Source organism: Gossypium hirsutum, chromosome A11, assembly GCF_007990345.1.
Source record: "Gossypium hirsutum isolate 1008001.06 chromosome A11, Gossypium_hirsutum_v2.1, whole genome shotgun sequence".
Taxonomy (NCBI): domain Eukaryota; kingdom Viridiplantae; phylum Streptophyta; class Magnoliopsida; order Malvales; family Malvaceae; genus Gossypium; species Gossypium hirsutum.
The window spans coordinates 118,953,743-118,970,856 of NC_053434.1; the positions used below are offsets into that span (position 1 = coordinate 118,953,743).

A 17,114-nucleotide genomic window follows, 5' to 3' on the forward strand; every position below is an offset into this window, starting at 1 on the left:
AAGTAGTCAGTTTGCCACTTAAATTAAACTGTTGTCTAAATACGTGTTTAGACGCGAGTTTGAACAGATAATTAAACAAAAACAACAATAGAAAAAGGGAGATTTGCATACAATCACTTGTTAATGCAGTTTGAGAAAATAATTTTATTCTATGTAGACTTGTTCAATGCAAGACCACAATGATGGTTTTATTTCAATCTTACGAAAGTTTAATTTCTCACAAATAAAGCTTAAGAATAGAGTGCAATAATACAAATAAAAAAAATCAGCACAACACTCCTTCAATTGATACGTCTTCTCCATGTGTGTTGTCTATTTATAGGTTTAATATAATAATTTATTTGACCAGGATAGTTGAAGATAAACTCTTCTTCTGTAATAATGTATTTTTCTAATAAATACTTTAGCCTTTTTTTAAAAAAAATAGAAGTTTATATAGTTTTGTTGAAATTATGAGGGGTCTCATTATTTTACCCAAATTAATCCAATAACCCATTTACGATTACAAGCCATATCGGGTTTGCAAGCCTGAGGGCTACATTTACAAACTGCTATTTGAGACGAAAAGAGAGTCCTTTTGATCAAAACTCCAATCTTGAATGTACAAAATTCGTAAGCCGCTCTCAAGGGTTTTGGGTTTTTAAGCTTTCCATTCCTCCTAATTTATTCCTCTTCTTGGTTGCCTTGCCTGCGCCTAGTTATCGCCATTTCTGCTTCTTTCCAGGCTCCACTCAAGGCTTCAATTTATTTCGAAGGAAATCCAAATTCATTACAGGTCAGCTAAACCTTCAATTTACCAGCCATATGTAATCATGTTTCCATTTTTTTCGTGTTTTTAATTTTGGGTCTCTGCAAGATTTGTTCTTTTTGGGGTTTTGAATTCTTTTTATTGTTATGTTAGTTAATCCTTGAATTTATGTTGTTTAGAGATGGTGAATTTAACAGAAGTAATATAGTTGATGTCAGTATTCATGTCAGTGGAAGAAATGATTAGAAGAGTTAATTATAACAAGAGAAATGGAAATAAGGTACAATTCACTGCGTTAAAAACAGTACATTTTCATTGAACAAAACTCCATCAGTAGGGTTATCTTTGTCGATAGATTTATGGATGAATGCCTTCAATTCTGGACAGTTTTCTATCTCAAGAATCTTTAAGGCTGGGAAGTCAACGGTATAATCTTCATGGCAAAATCCAATGAGTTTCTGAAGATCTTTCAATTTGAGGGAGTTCAATCGAGGGAAGCAAATTAATCCTCTGTTTTAGAATGCTTCTTTGATCTGCTTCTCCATTGATATTATCTCCTGCATGCATTTGCATTCACTTACTTCCAAGCATTTGAGCTGCTGCAAATATTTAATCATGGAGTCGGATACCACATGCTTTATGTGAGCGCAACCCTCAATGATCAAGCTTGTCAAATTGAGTTGAACAAAATGCTTGGGGAAGCCATATTCTTTCAATGCCAATTGAGGATAGTTTCAACTTCTCTAGCTTAGGAAACAATATCTGCACAGCATACTTATTTACTTACCAAATCTAATCTTATTGAGTGAAAATTCAAAAAAGAGCTCCTTAATATGATATTTTCATTAGCTCCAATAATACACAAAATATTATAAAATTTGTAATAGTTCATATAATTGAGTTTAAACAAAACATTATGAAATTGTAATAATTTGTCTAAATTGACAATGTCTTGTGTAATTGAATAATATTTTGCATAATTATAATAACGGAAAATATTACATAAATTGTAATAATTTGTGTAATTGAGTATTGTTTTGCATGATTGAGTAATTTCTGTAATTATAGTAGTGTGTTGTGTAATTAGAGTTGAAGAAAGTCTTATTTTAAGAAGCTCACCCTAGAATTCCTTCTTATTAAATTCAAATTTTTTCAAATGCTATAAAAGGGAAACCAAATATTGTTTTTTAGTTTTTATAATTGTAAGTTTCCATATAACATATACAAGAAATTATCTATATATATGTGAGTATTAATTGTCATTCAATATAGACAAAAGCCGAATTTGTAAGAAGGAAAGCATTACATGATACTCTGTTATTTTTTCTTTGTGGGGGGTATAAACACATTGTGTTCTATTCATCTTTGCTTTTTCTGGTTGACTATTTTCCTATACGTTATATAAAAACCTTAACTTAAATTAACAAAATTGGAAATGCATGCACTTGAAGAAGGAAAAAATATTAAATACCTTTTGGTTGAAAAGGGCAGTTTCTGGTGGAGATATGAAAGTCGAACCGCTGTTGCTTTAGCAAAAGTTAATGAGGTTTAGCAAAAGTTAACGAGGTTGAAGAAATTCAATTTTGCTAACAACATTATTACCTTTAATGATATATTGCATCATCGCACCATTTTGGATATGCAGATTCTTCAACTGCTGAAAATAATTCCAAACTTCTCATTCATCTAACAAAATCTCCACACCTTTCACTTCATCTATATATACATTTTCAGCTTTCTTAAATAAAACTTTCACTCCATTATTTAGAAAGCTAATGCTTGTCTGTAGGCTAAGCTTTAGTGTTCTGGCGTATTCATGAACCCAACCCCAATTCCAATCCCAATGCTATTCTTCTCCAATGAAAATAATGTATCTTTGCAACTTTTCAAAGGAGAAGTCTTTGGGGATAAATTGGCATTAGCGATATGATTAATAGGGATATATTTAAATGTAGAGAAAGCCATGGTAGAAAGGATTTCTTTTTCTTTTTTTTGTTGAGTAAAAAGGTTCTTTTATACTTGAGAATAAACAAAAGACTATTGCTGTTAGAAGAACGTAGTAATAAACTATGTTGTTTTTGTTATAATTGTTTCCACCGATTTGCCTTTGGGAAATTAATATTGTTTAAATATTCATTTGGCTTCGTAATGTTGAGCTTTGATTCTGTTTACCTACCAAACCAGCTATGGTCAACATGGTATATTTGCATTCTTTTTGAGTATAATCATATATTTTTATTTCCCTTACCTTTGTGCTTTGTGATGTGCAAACGTAGTGAATTCATGTTTGTGTTTATATGCATAAGTTGATTAACTTTTATCTATGATAGCATACAAGAACATTCATGATTTGCTTCTATTAAATTAATAAACTCTAGACTTTTACTTTTTATCTAATCAAACCATATTCATTTTTTCCTTCATTTTCACAGTTCAAAAATGGCTTCCCTCCTTAAGGCCTCATCCAACATACTTCGGTCCGAGAAGCTACCTTTCTTGTCCAGAAGCAAGACAAGACAAGGTGTTGTTCCAAAGAAAGTAACATTTCGTTTGGTTCCTATCGCATTATGCTTGTCTACGTCGATTGGAACTGTTGAACATGACCCGAGATCTAATTCTCCAGACATTGCCATCCCAATCATGGTACCCATTTTTCTTTTCTCTGTTAAAAGGAGAAAAAAAAGTTGAAATTTTCAGTTGGATTTATCTCTATGTGGTGTATGTTGCCAATGTGTTTGGTCATAAGTGAGGAAAGCTTTAAATTGATCAATGGCAAAGGAAGAGTCTTTTTCTATATGGGCATTTTGATTTTGTGTGTATTTTACCAACAGAACTTTAACTTTTAACATCTTTGTCACACGGATTTGGGGTTTGGTGACGACATGTAGATAGATAACAACTTTGGGGGTGGACAAGATTAGATCATCTAGTTTGCTTAGCTGTGTTAATATGAGCATTTGCTATGGGGAATGGACTGGGGATTACTGAAAGTTATTTCAGTTTGTTCTGGCTATTCTAATAGCTATTTTTTTGGATTCTGATTATTAAGAGTGAAAGAATTTCTCCTTAAGAGTAGGATTTAACTAAACATAACTAAAATGCCATATTAATTGGCAGTGAGTATTATTGTAAGTATGTATTATGGTTTGATCCCACATATATTATCAACCTTTTCATCTATGACAATTGTCATTTATTGTTTCTATGTCTTTACTTTCTCAGCTGGGTTGCTTTTCTGAATTTTACCTTGTTAACCTTGCTAAATGGTATGAGAAGATAGGTTAACAGATAACATTGTTTAACGTTCACCCCATTGCTTGCTGTTCCTTTTCCTGCTGCAGGTAAATGGTTGTACTGGAAAAATGGGAAAGTCTGTTATCCAAGCAGCAGATTCTGCTGGCCTTTACGTTGTTCCTGTGTCTTTTGATGCAGAGAAGAAGTCTGGACAGACTGTTGAAGTGTGTGGGAAAAAGATTCTTGTGCATGGTCCGTCTGATAGAGAAAGCATCCTTGCTTCTGTCTTTCAGGAGTATCCAAGCCTGATCGTGGTAGACTACACCGTGCCTGCCACAATTAATGGTAACCTATTCAGGAACATGCATTTAAAACTAAATCATATTTCATATTTGATGAAAAAGAAACTAAAATGAACTTGAGTGAGAAACATTTCGATAGCGTGTGGAATAATGTCTCCAAAATCTGAAGTGACATTTTGTGGTGATATTCTATACTATGATTGAATTACTTTCTTCTCAGCTTATCATTAAAAAGGTTACGACTTGTTAAATAAATTTATGCATGCCATTCAAGTCCGATGTTATGATTTGATCTCTCTATTAATATACCTTTTTAAATTGTTTATGGTATTGGGGTGTTTGATAAATATAGATAATGCTGAGCTCTATGGCAAAGTTGGAGTACCTTTTGTTATGGGCACCACTGGTGGAGACAGGGATCGACTCTATAAGACTGTTGAAGAGTCAAAGGTTTATGCTGTGATCTCGCCACAAATGGGGAAACAGGTCATCTAACCTTTAGTTAGTTGAAATACTATTTTAACAGTTGGAATTATAGATTTCCTTTTTTGGTTACTGATGGTTTTTTTAGGTTGTTGCATTTCTTGCAGCGATGGAGATCATGGCTGAGCAGTTTCCTGGAGCCTTCTCTGGATATTCCCTCCAGGTACTTCTTTAAATAAGGTTATTTGTTTTGGAAGTGCTTGAAAAAACAATATTTCAAATTAGGCTGATTAGGTATAACCAATAATGTTATTACTTGTAAACAATTGAGGCTGCAAAATACAACTGTTTGAAGCAATATCAAGAAGCCGGTTTGATACATTGTGAAGAAATAACACGACTTGGAGCAGTTAAGTTTTGGATCTTGCATTTGTGGATGGACTTATCCATTAGTGTTTACATACCATAGGGAATTTGTTTGTAACAAGTTTTCTTGGGCTTCTGTTTACAGTTGCTTATCTTGGTCTTTGGATATGATAGTCCTTTGGGATGCCTCCTTTTCTTAAATATTATTTATAATAAGTTTTCTTAGGCACCATCTTTAGTGTTTTGTCATATTGGTTGCATATTGCTAATCTTCATTAATCTTGATTAGGTGATGGAGTCCCATCAAGCAGGCAAATTGGACACTTCTGGTACTGCTAAGGCTATTATTTCTTGCTTTCAGAAATTGGGGGTGTCATTTGACATGGATCAGGTGTGTGGCTCTTACATATTCTTAATTGTAATTGAAAGAGAAATCAAGTTCTTTTTTCTTATTGGTTAGGGGCTGGGGAGGGGGGTAGGAGAAGGTTGTGAGATTTTGACCCTTAGGAATGACATAAATTCCTTTATTATATGGTTCTTTCAAGGTTTTGGACTTCTAACTTGTCTCCTTTTCTTTTTTCAGATACAAATGATCCGGGATGCCAAGCAGCAGATTGAGATGGTGGGAGTACCAGAAGAGCATCTGTCTGGTCATGCCTTTCATTTGTATCATCTAACATCACCTGATCAAACGTATTGACTTAACTTTTTCACCTATACCTTACATCTTGTTCAACATGTAACTATCAAATGACCTTTCGATGATCTCCGATTGAAAATTCTTCTTCAGAGTGTCGTTTGAGTTTCAGCATAATGTTTGCGGCAGATCGATATACGCGGAGGGAACTGTTGATGCTATTCTTTTCCTTGCTAAGAAGGTGATGTTATTTATATTTCTCTTGGCAGTTTGAATCTATCCTAGTGTTTCACCGAATGTTTTTACTGTTACTGCGTTCGATTTCTGTGAACTTAAAGTTTGAGGCACTAGTGTCTCTATATTTAAATTTCAGAGAAATTGAGCATGCAGTTTGGTTAAGTTAACAATATCCGGTTGTATTTACTGCTTAAGGGTAGGGAGAGTAGCACTTAGGGATCATAATGTTCATTATAACAAATGTCATGGCGAGACTAGGGTGTTGGTTTAGTTTTATGTTCATATCAGTGTGTTTGATTGTGGATATTGTTCAAGTGCAGGTTAAGTCGAAGGCAGACAAGCGTTTATATAATATGATTGACGTATTGCGAGAAGGTAACATGAGATAAAAGATGTTTCTTATGCATTTGTTGGAATGTATTATTTCACAGCTCAAGATATCTAGAGGACATAAAGGCAATTTTGATTTCAATGGTATGAGCGATTGCTGTTCTTTGCACGGTAAATATTATTGTAGCTTTCAGGTTCACTGATTCAGTCGAATAGTCATATTATTCAATTAAATAATAAAAATTGTAATTAGTTAATTAAAATATGGTTTTTAAAAGATAAATTTAAGATAAATTTTATTAAAATAAAATAAACTTGATTATTTTATTAATTTTAAAATTTATTCTTTTAATGTGTTCGAATGACTAGTTTTCAATATCAATCTAATTAAATGATGTGTAAGATTTAAATCAAACAAATAATCAGATAAAATATATATATAAAATAAGTAAGATTGGAAAGGTGCGTAGACTGATTCTTTTGTTGAAATTAGGAATATTTTTAAACTAACTTATTCAAGAAAAAATTCCCCCCTTGGAACAACAATTTTCAGTGGGGGGAAAGAACTGTCTGGCAAAACAGCATAGAACAAGCATATGGTCTGTATTTTTATTAGTCATGATTATGTTTACGTAATTATGAGTAAAAATTGATATGTTGAATATTTATGATTATCGTAGAATATACATACAGTATTGCCGCAATTGGTAATTTGTCAACACTATATATAGGTTGGGAACTTTAGGACTGATTTTTGGAAAACCAGGGGAAGTCATTACTCCGTTTTGGACTTTGAATGAATAGGATTAACCACATTTTGCAGCTAGCATGGGGTCTTCTCTTTTAGGCTATTTTTTAAACCCAGCAGTTTTTCTTGTTCAAGTAACCTGTTTTTAGTTCAATTTTCCAACTTTCCAGAAAGAAGATGAAAGGCAGCTTATCTTGAGTAGGAATTCTTACATAGTTCTTGGAGCCATCCAAGTTACTCCAGATGTTAATGGAGGTTCCATGGAAAATTTGTCTGGACGAGCTCTGTATAAGAAGCCATTTCGGCTTTGGAAAGGCAACCACACCACCATTGCTTCTTTCAATACGAGTTCGTCCTCAATATCCTCAACCAAACCTCTTGTAGTGGCGAAGGCGTTGCCTTTTTAATAAACGACAATTCCAGCCTACCAGACAGCAGCGTGGCTGGGGATGGTAAATGCGAACACAAATGGTTCTTCTTAAGCCAGTGTGGCGGTGGAATTTGACACCAGGAAGAGTGATGAGCAAGACATGGAGGGCAACCATATTGGGTTAAATATAAACAGAATCCAGTCAACCAAGCAAGTTTCTTTAAGCAACTACGATGTTAACATTTCAGCCGGAGGTCAAGATTTAAGGGTGCATCTGTGTTATGACGGCTGAAACCTGTCAGTTTTCATTGGGGACAGCCAGACACTTGTGCGTTCTTAGCCTGTAGATCTCTCTACTTATCTTCCGCAGGAGGTTTTCATGGGATTCTTTGGTTCAACAAGCAATGAAACTGAGCTCAACTCTGTGAAATCGTGGGCGTTTTCTGATACTGATATAGGAGGAAATGGCAATCAACTGTGGGTTTGGATCATGGTTCCAGTGGCAAGTGTGGGTATATTAGTTGGGGTTGCCATTTGCTTGTGCTTGAGGAGGCTATACAAAGAGGAAGATTTAGTGGATCAAGGTGCTCAACTTCAAGGGAACATAGAACATGAGATTAAATGGTAGCAATTAAATTCATTAAGATAGGTTTTGTTATTTTTAAAATTTGATGCGGCAAATATATTATGGCATGTGTAATACTATGTCAGCTTGTTATTTCTATATATTATTATAAAAATCAATCAATAGATTTAACTATTAACGTTTGCATTAAGATTAAAATTTAAAAAATATAATGATTAAAAATGATCTGTTAGAGAATATAATTAAATCTAACTTTATCCATAATACAAAATTATAGCAAAATTGTTACCATTTGGTCTCCAAAAACGGTAGTGTTTCCTCCTTTTCTACCACATCCATTTTTGCAATTGTACCGGGATATTTCCATGGCCATGGAATAGCCTTTGTAATCTCGCCTAACAAAGGAATTCCTGGAGCTTATCCCGTCCAGCATCTTAGTCTTCTCAATGAAACAAATAACAATGACAGCTAAAAGAGTTTAAGGATAACGATTCTGATGGTGTTGGAACAAAGCTTAGCAAGCAGAGTCGAAAGCTTGTGCAACAAGCCTCGTGACTTGGTGAAGAAACAAAAGCAGAAATTTGCTTAAGAACAAGAACAGAATAAGAAACAAGAAAATGGTGGAGCATATGAATGAAAGATGATGATTTTTCATTAAGAAAGAACATTGGTATATTGCCATTAAATATATCAAACATTTTCCTGATGAAAGTAAGGCAAACATTACCTAAACATCACCTAACTCCACTAATTACATTGAAAATTGAAAAACTAAACTTGCACACTTAGAAAAGCTGTTTTATCAGCCCAAATGTCAACAAAATACATCAAATACATCATCAAATTAGTTCTAATTCAACCAGATTACAAAATGTGACTTGTAGTAACAAAATAAGTTGAAATTGGACAGCAACATTGAACTTCAGCTGCTGCATGTATGGCTCGACTGCATGTGCTACATGGAGACCAGCTTTAACAGATTCTGCAAAGGGTTCAAAGAATATTGATGAGACAAAGCATGAAAATGATTATGATACCAACCTTAGTGAGCTAAAAGGTGCATTATCTTCTGAAGGGGGCAATACAGATAAGCTTGCAATTCGGTTTCAAGAAGGCAGAGCTTCTGAAGGTGATGGACAAAGGTTGACCGTGGGGAATCAGTTCAGCGTCGCACCGGAGCTAAAAGGAGGAAGTCTGGTTCTGTTAAGAGGTTTAAACGGGATCCAGCCTCTTCTGGACCTGATTTGACTCAAAATGCTACAAATGTCCATGTTGGCTATGCAATTACAGATGCAGAGATGGAAATCGTAAATCTTGGTTTAGCAGTAGACATTTCGAGTCATAGGTCCCCGATTGATAATTCTTTAAGTGTACCTGTCATAACCAAGATCCTCAAGCTTGTAGATTTTATCAGCCAATACTCGAGATGTGTCAGTAACCTTCTTGGGAATCAGGTTTGTTACAAACTCGATTTCAATTACCTTTGAACCGAATGAATCTCGCAGCTATATTTTGAGCATTGCTATGATTTTTCATTCTCTTTTTCTATAAGAAGTAAATGGAAAGCAAATAACTTGCAAAAATGTACGATTGCTTTCCTTTGTACCTTAATTGGCTGACGTATCATGTCTTGAAATTATATCCATGCATTGCTTAGTACCTTTTAGGCTGAAAATTCTAGCCTTCAACATATACGCCCATTCAGATCCTAATCAATTTAATTACTCTAAAAACGTTCTAAAGTTTTAGTTCAGCTGACTTCAAAATAATTTTGCTTTGCTATTGGTGTGTGGTGTTATTGGATTGAAGTCTGGTTCTTGCTTGCGTAAATTATCAACTTATCATGGTGCAATTTATTAACACTTACTGTACTTCCATGTCGCTCTTTAGAATTTCGGTTGTTGTTGGGGCATTTTATGTACTCTTTTCTGTTGTAACTATCATGTTTGCACATGTATTTGGATATAGTTTCTTAGAAATCATGATGTTGTTCTTTAGTTCTCGATTTGGGAGAATGTTCTACACTTCATAAGCACTATTTGCTGATTGAGTATGTATGACCTGATTTAGACATTTCTTTTTGGCTTTCGGAATATTATTTTTACCTTCAAATAACAGTTTTTTGTTCCATTCCCGAGGATTTTACTTACGAGAAATTGATGATGCTATCACTTGTGGCCACTAACATAGCAAGTAATTTTAGGACATGAACTTCTAGAATGCTAAAATTTTTAGCTTGCTTATCTTAGATGTGATTCTGTTGTTGGAGTCTCTGAGAGTCCTCAAATTTATGCTGCACTTTCTTGAAGTTCATGTTGTTGATGATAAATTTTGTTTGTCACATTTTGACAGGTCCGACAGAAAAGAGGTTATGGTGGACAACCAATATCTTAAAGCTAACAATCCACTGCTGGTAATGGATCATTTTCTTGCCTGATCTTTTCCTTCATTAAATTGACTCAAAAAGCTGACAATTCTTGCACTTCTTTTGTTTTTTTTTTCTTCCATTGCAGTTCATCAGCTTCTATGAGCAACATCTTAAGTATAGCCCTCCATCTTGATCACCTAGGCGTATTTAGTGTATTGATGAAGCTGAAGGCCGCCATATTCGTTTTGTTTGTGTGTGCATTGTTGTAACTCTTTTACATCAGTCGCAGAAGATAGAGCAGGATAAGCAAGAGCTCTCATTTTCAAGTTCCAAGCACTTAAAATAGTTTGGTGATGGGATTAGGTTCTCATGCAAAGCTGTATTTATTGCTTAGGGTCGCATCTGTATTTCATTTTCCCAACATTTTCTTCCACTAAGCTCAGTAATGCCGTTGATTCAATGTTTGCAGATTATAATGGGGAAACCAACTGGAGGTCCAGCGAGGAGAGATCAACCCGCAGGAATGGATGAGGTCTAAGTCTTGCACAGTATGATTGATTTCCTATCTCTTGTATCTCACCACCGTGTTCGGGCTTTGTTTAGGCATCTATTTTAGTTTTTATTTTTAGATGCTAAAACACTTGAGCTTGAAAGAATTTTGCATGTGATTTTAGAATTTTTACAGTGGGTGGTAGTGATTTATGTTTTTACTGTATCATCGTAACCTTTATTAGCGCTTGGGGTAGGGAGTCAAAAGATTGTCTTATATTTAGTATTTACAGTACGTTTGGTTGGTTGAATGGAATGGAATAGAACTGTAATAGTATTCTTGTGTTTGGTTGAATGGAATGATGTTGTAATAGTATAAGGAAAAAAACTAAAATGACCAGAATACCCTTAACAGAATTTTTTTTAAGGTAGATGATTATTGTTATTGTTATTAAATTTTAATAAGATTATTATTGAAAATAATTTAATAAAAATAATAAATAGTTTAACCATATTTTAACATAATTATTATTAAATATAATTTAATAAAAAAATATAATTTAATAACATTCTTAATATAATTATTATTATATGAATTAAAAAATCAAAATATATAATACCATAAAAATATATATAATCTACTTTATTATTTTTAGACTGCAATACATATTTAATGTGCGAAAATATCATTACTGAAACAAATAATTTAATTATTCTACAATAAAAAATAATTAAATATTAGAAGTAAGAAATAACTCATTGCTAAAAAAATAATAAATAAATTGAGAATTATATTTCACATCCAAGCATAATATTCATATATTAACAAAAAGTTACATGATTTCATTAGTTTATATGTCATAATCCATATATTTTAAAATTTTTCAACATCAAAAAGTTACATCATTGTAATAACATTCTATCATGTCATTATACCATCCAAATATTACAAACACAAAAAGTTACCAAAATATCAACACAACCATGATTTTTAATGGTCAGCAAGAAATCTTCTGACCTATTCCAATCGCACAGCAGAAGGTAAACTAAAGAAAATGAGCATTTGCGTTGGATGATCTGGAATTTTGCTCAATGCTCGATGGTGTTCATCCTCAGTTAAACCTTCCAGTTCACATAATGTTGAGTATAATTTCAGAGCACTTTCTTGAATGGTCATTTCTGACCTTTGTTGAATTACCACCTCGGATGCTATACTCTTATTGATTTCAAGGCCAACGGTCCGTATATTTTCCGCCAATAAAGCAGCAGTATCATTAAATGAAGTAGAAAAATCACTTGCATTAGAAATCTTTTTTTTCTTCTTTGAAAATGCAGAATCACCTTGGTTTTTAGCTGGTTGCGGTTCTGGTTGCAGTTGTGTAGCTGAAAGATCCATGTCATCCAAAGAAACATCAGTTTCAGATCCATGGAAATCGTTTCTTTCTTCATGAGTATTTGTAGCAGTTACATCCTTAGCATTTATTTCTTCAATAATATCAGCAGCTATTTGAGCATATTTTCTAGTGGCTCGATCTTTTGCATAGATTGCAGTAAGTTGGTCATAATAAGGGAAACTCCGATGTCTGAATTGAGCTGCTTCTTTATGACTCTATAAAAATGAGAAATTCATATTAGATATAAGTTTTGTCAAAATAAGATAATAAAGAATTGAAATAATTCTTACATTTAGATATGAGTTCCACACCGCATCTTCAGCAACAACATGCTTCCTAGGCTCATCCCAACCAAAGCCGCTATTGTTTTTTCCACTAAGCATGTCATAAACGATTGACCATTCCCTTTTCAACGTCCTAATCCTCGATTCAAAATTAGGTTTAGCCTTCAACATGGCATTGGGTAAAACTTTTTCTAACATTTTTTCTAACTCATTTAAATAACCGGCTTTGAATCCCGTATCCGCATTAAAGGTTCTGGCATTGTGCAAGTCGACCATACAAGCAACCAACGCAGCATCTTGTTCTGGAACCCATTTCCTTTTGGTTCCTCGAGAATTTTGGGAAGAAACACTTGATTGGGAAAAACCTGACATAACTACCTTAAGAAAAAATGCAAATGAAAATTAAGTTTAATATTATGCATCAAAAGGTCAACACTTTATAAAATTATAACACATGATGAATCAAAAGAAAATAAATTATCATTCAACAAGTCTAGTACAATACAAAAAAAAAAAAAATTCAAACACCACCAAAGTTTCATAAACTAGATATATGAAATAACATAAACAAACGTTTACTATTTTTACCCTAAACCTAACTAATTTCTAGATGCTTTTCATTCATCGAACATTTGGTTGGCTAGTTCCATCCTCCAAGTAGCCCATGCATCCGACGGTTGAATATTTATGATATTCGGTTCATCGTCATCTATCACATTACTAGGTAATCCTTCTCCCAACTCCTCTTCAATAGGATCTAGACTCATATAGGTTCGAATAAAATTATGGAGCAAACAACATGCAATAATAATTCTATTGTGCACCCTTACAGGATAAAATGATGGACTCCTAAGTATTCCCCATCTAAGTTTTAATAACCCAAAACGTCTTTCAATAACATTACGCGCTGAAGCATGTTTCATATTGAAAAATTCTTCTGGAGTACTTGGTTGGTAACCCTGACGCCATTCATTCAAATGATATCTTTGTCCTCTAAAAGTAGCAAGAAATCCCTCACAATTTGTGTATCCAGCATCAACAAGATAATAATAACCTATTAAAAGAAACTATTTGTCATGGTTAATTTCCCAAAAAAGTATGATTTTAAAAATTAATTCCAATTCCTCTAATTTTTGCATTTTACCATGAGGAACTTTTAGTCCATGTCTCCTACTAATGGCATCTCGAAGAACTCGTCCATCAGCAACAGAACCTTCCCAACCAGGAAGAACATAAACAAATTGCATATCAGGTGTACAAACACCTAACATATTTGTTGCTATGTCACCTTTTCGTGTTCGATATCTAGGTTTGTCAACTGTTGGAACCTTCATCTTGATGTGGGTTCCATCTAAAGCACCTAAGCAATTCTACATCACATGTATAAAATCCCAAGTTAGAATACTATATTTAAATCCAAATGTACTAAATTATATACAAGCTATATATAGAACTCACTCCAATACCTTAAACCATTTCCACCTTGGGTCTGTAGAATTAGCTGTAGTTGGCTCTGCCTTTTTAAATAACACATCTTGTAAGCGTATGATAGCATTTAAAACATTGTGAAATGATCTGCTAATAGTTTCCCCAGACCTACTAAAGTGATGCTTGATAACTCGATTTCTAAGGTGATGAGAATGATATGTAAAAACATTGCCACTTGCTCATCAACAAGCATGTTCCTTGACGATTTCAATTCTCCTAAAGTTTGTAACATCTCACATAGTTTAAAAAACGCAGTTCTATTCATCCTAACTTGTTCAATACACGTCTCGTCACTAGCATATACAAGTCTTTTCACATAATCTCGTTTTGCATAAAAATCTAAAATATAGGATCTAACCCTTGGTCTATAAGTATGTAGGCTATGAATGGCACCCATTGCAATTAAGAACTAACTCGCAACTGTACACATTTGCAACCATATTGAAATAGCAAGACCAATTCTTTTACGCCTCTCATTTTGTACTATTAAAGGCAGATGAGCCATTATTGCAAGATATTAAAGTGTTACATATCTTCAAATTGTAATAAAAGGGTCACATTTCTCCAATACTAATTTCAATAATAGTAAAACAAAATCAAAGAATTTAATTGCCAAAGAACTTACAGTGATTCAGTGAATACAAGATGCTCAACTTTAGGTGAGGAAGCAACCAAACAAGTCAAATAAGAAGAGGAAGCAATAACAAATTGTCAAAGAAAAAATGAACAATACATATTAATAAATAGGATAAGTCTATTTAAAAATATATTTGCTTATGTATAAGTAAATAATTTATCAAGCATTTAGTAGTGTATAATAGTAATATCATTTTCAAAGTTTCAAAGTTTGTTGCAATTGAAATTCGATCTTATTTTCAAAGAATTTCATGTTTATTTATATAAATACAATTATCCAAATAAATGTTTATTTGAATACTCACATATTTTAACAATAAATATAATTATTCAAATAAGTTTAAGAAGCACAACTTTTAATAACTAAGAAACATAACTCAATTCTTATACTCTTTCACTTATAATTGTTAAATCACTTATAATATTTTACATGTAGTCATTGAAACGTTATAAATATTTCACATGTAGTCGTTTGAGATTTATAAGCAATATTCTGTATGTATAGTTATGGAATTGAAAATTTTATAACAATGATATAAGTAATAAAATAAAGTACATTAGTGTAAACTTTTGAATCATGAAAAAAGATCATTATTTTTTAGATATTTTATAAATAATATTCCATAACAAAGATATGAAATAATAAAGTACTAATAAATAAATAAATATATATATGTATAACTCAATTCACAATTTTTAATAAAAATACATTTCTATAACTCAATTCATAATTTTTATAACCTATACAGATTTTGCTTTCGCTTTGGTGCAATATTTTTCTACTATGTTTTATATTCTATTGAGCACCTAATATTCTCTTTAAATGAACATAATAGAAGATTTGAGGCTGATGATGACTTTTTTTTTATGTATCAACAAAAAAATTAGTTTTTAAAGAAAAGGAGGATCAAAATATAACTTTTTATGTTAAAGTTATTTTTTATTAAAAGTAAATAAAGTAATAAAATCAGTAATAAATGGTTGAGTACAATAGTAAGGTACATCACACTCCCAACAAGAAGATTCATGTTCAAACTTTGAAAATAGCATTATTGAGAAGGACAACTATGAACCTCGAATATAAATTGTTCATAAATAATCAAAACCTAACATACTAGCACAATTTTATAGAAACAGAAAACAGAAGTGTTTCTTTCCCATGTGGATTAAGCATAAAATGTAATGCAAGTCAATTTCAATGTCAAAGTCAAAGGCTATATATTTATGAATAGAAAAATAACAGTCCAAATCTAATTAAATAACTATCATAGACCCAAAAGTATAAGAAAAGAAATGTCTTTAATTATGAACATCTTTGTCTAATTTTTAATCACAGTTACTTTTGGAACCAACTCAATTTTTAGTAATATATGGGAAATTCCATGAAGTTTGCTGGTTTAGGGGTCTATTGCTCTTTTTTTTCATTAAAATTTTAAAAAAAACTCTGTAACTGATTCAAAGCTTCTTAGAGGTAGGAGCAGCTTGTTATAGGGTATTGAAAATACCAATAAAATTACATATCTTCAAGGGATTCATTTCACCAACACTCTGTAACTCATTCCATATCTTCAAGGGATGCAATTTTATCCCAAACGCTCTCCGTCCACAAGTGCTCAGTTAACAATATAATCTGCTCATATTGTTTAAGATTCATTTAACACTATGCTCATTTAACAATAAAATCTTAATTTTATATTTCACCCTACTGTGGGAAAACAAATGATCAAAATGCAACCTATACAGATTCTATTCTTAAACAAACGAGACAGAGTATAGTGTGGGAAATTCATTTTAATTTCAAAGAAAGAATAGATACAGGATGATACATACAACACTTTTGACATGATTTTAATTTCATTTAGTAACCCACCAGCTCAAGCTCAGCCAGTTAAGAGAAAGAGGAACCATCCAGGCAATCCAAAAATGGACAATAATTTTTTTTTAGTAATAACTGAATATGGATCATTCTACCACTTCAAAAATAAAATAATAAATTCAAATTTTAAGTTTTTGTAGCAACACTTACCAAAATATTTTAACCAGATTGGTTATGGAACATATCTTAAGCGAAAACGAAAGGAACCATCACTTAGTTTCGAATTCTCGGTGAAAACTTGGTCATCGACTCATGGCAGAATCAAAATGTAAACTTGACATGCAGTATAGAAGAGAGGGAAAAAGGCACAAAAATCGGCAGAAGTATGCATCTATAGTTGAAATAACTTAATATAGCTGGTTTAGCTAGTCATAATACACTAAACCACTAAAGGGAACCTAAGCTCATCACCTAATAGGTTCCTCATGTATCACGACAACCCTTATAGACTGTATCCTACTCTCACTGTCCTTTAAACATTTCCTTTGTGACTCTAAGTTGTCTATGCCTATGACTTTATAGACTCCAACATGTATTATTTATTGAATTCCTTTAAGAGGTCTCTAAATCGGTTTATGTATGCCAAGCCATATACCAG

At 32.7% G+C, this 17,114-nt stretch overlaps 1 protein-coding gene across 6 annotated transcripts; it reads left to right on the top strand.

Annotated features, from left to right (window-relative positions):
• Positions 1–353: 353 nt before the first annotated feature.
• Positions 354–8,155, top strand: LOC121203095 (4-hydroxy-tetrahydrodipicolinate reductase 2, chloroplastic). Of its 6 annotated transcripts, XR_005904588.1 has the most exons (11): positions 460–775; positions 928–1,028; positions 1,136–3,391; positions 4,090–4,327; positions 4,637–4,770; positions 4,856–4,930; positions 5,363–5,464; positions 5,657–5,766; positions 5,864–5,951; positions 6,268–6,448; positions 7,196–8,155. XR_005904588.1 is itself a non-coding variant. In XM_041080087.1 (10 exons), exons 2-10 carry the CDS (start codon positions 3,188–3,190, stop codon positions 7,204–7,206), a joined length of 1,017 nt encoding a protein of 338 aa, XP_040936021.1. In that variant the 5' UTR covers positions 354–775; positions 3,181–3,187; the 3' UTR covers positions 7,207–8,155. The 6 variants fall into 6 exon arrangements, 2 of the variants coding, with proteins under 2 accessions (XP_040936021.1, XP_040936020.1); XR_005904587.1 differs by lacking the exon at positions 928–1,028 and having other exon boundaries at positions 354–775; positions 3,181–3,391; XR_005904590.1 differs by lacking the exon at positions 928–1,028 and having other exon boundaries at positions 354–775; positions 3,181–3,391; positions 6,268–6,421.
• Positions 8,156–17,114: the final 8,959 nt, after the last annotated feature.

What these genes read in the sequence shown, in the direction of transcription:
- LOC121203095 (XM_041080086.1), top strand. Translation starts at nt 3,188, where the DNA reads ATGGCTTCCCTCCTTAAGGCCTCATCCAACATACTTCGGTCCGAGAAG. An exon ending in CGTGCCTGCCACAATTAATG is followed by an intron (nt 4,328 to 4,636) that starts GTAACCTATTCA and finishes TGATAAATATAG; the next exon opens with ATAATGCTGAGCTCTATGGC. An exon ending in CTAACATCACCTGATCAAAC is followed by an intron (nt 5,767 to 5,863) that starts GTATTGACTTAA and finishes ATTCTTCTTCAG; the next exon opens with AGTGTCGTTTGAGTTTCAGC.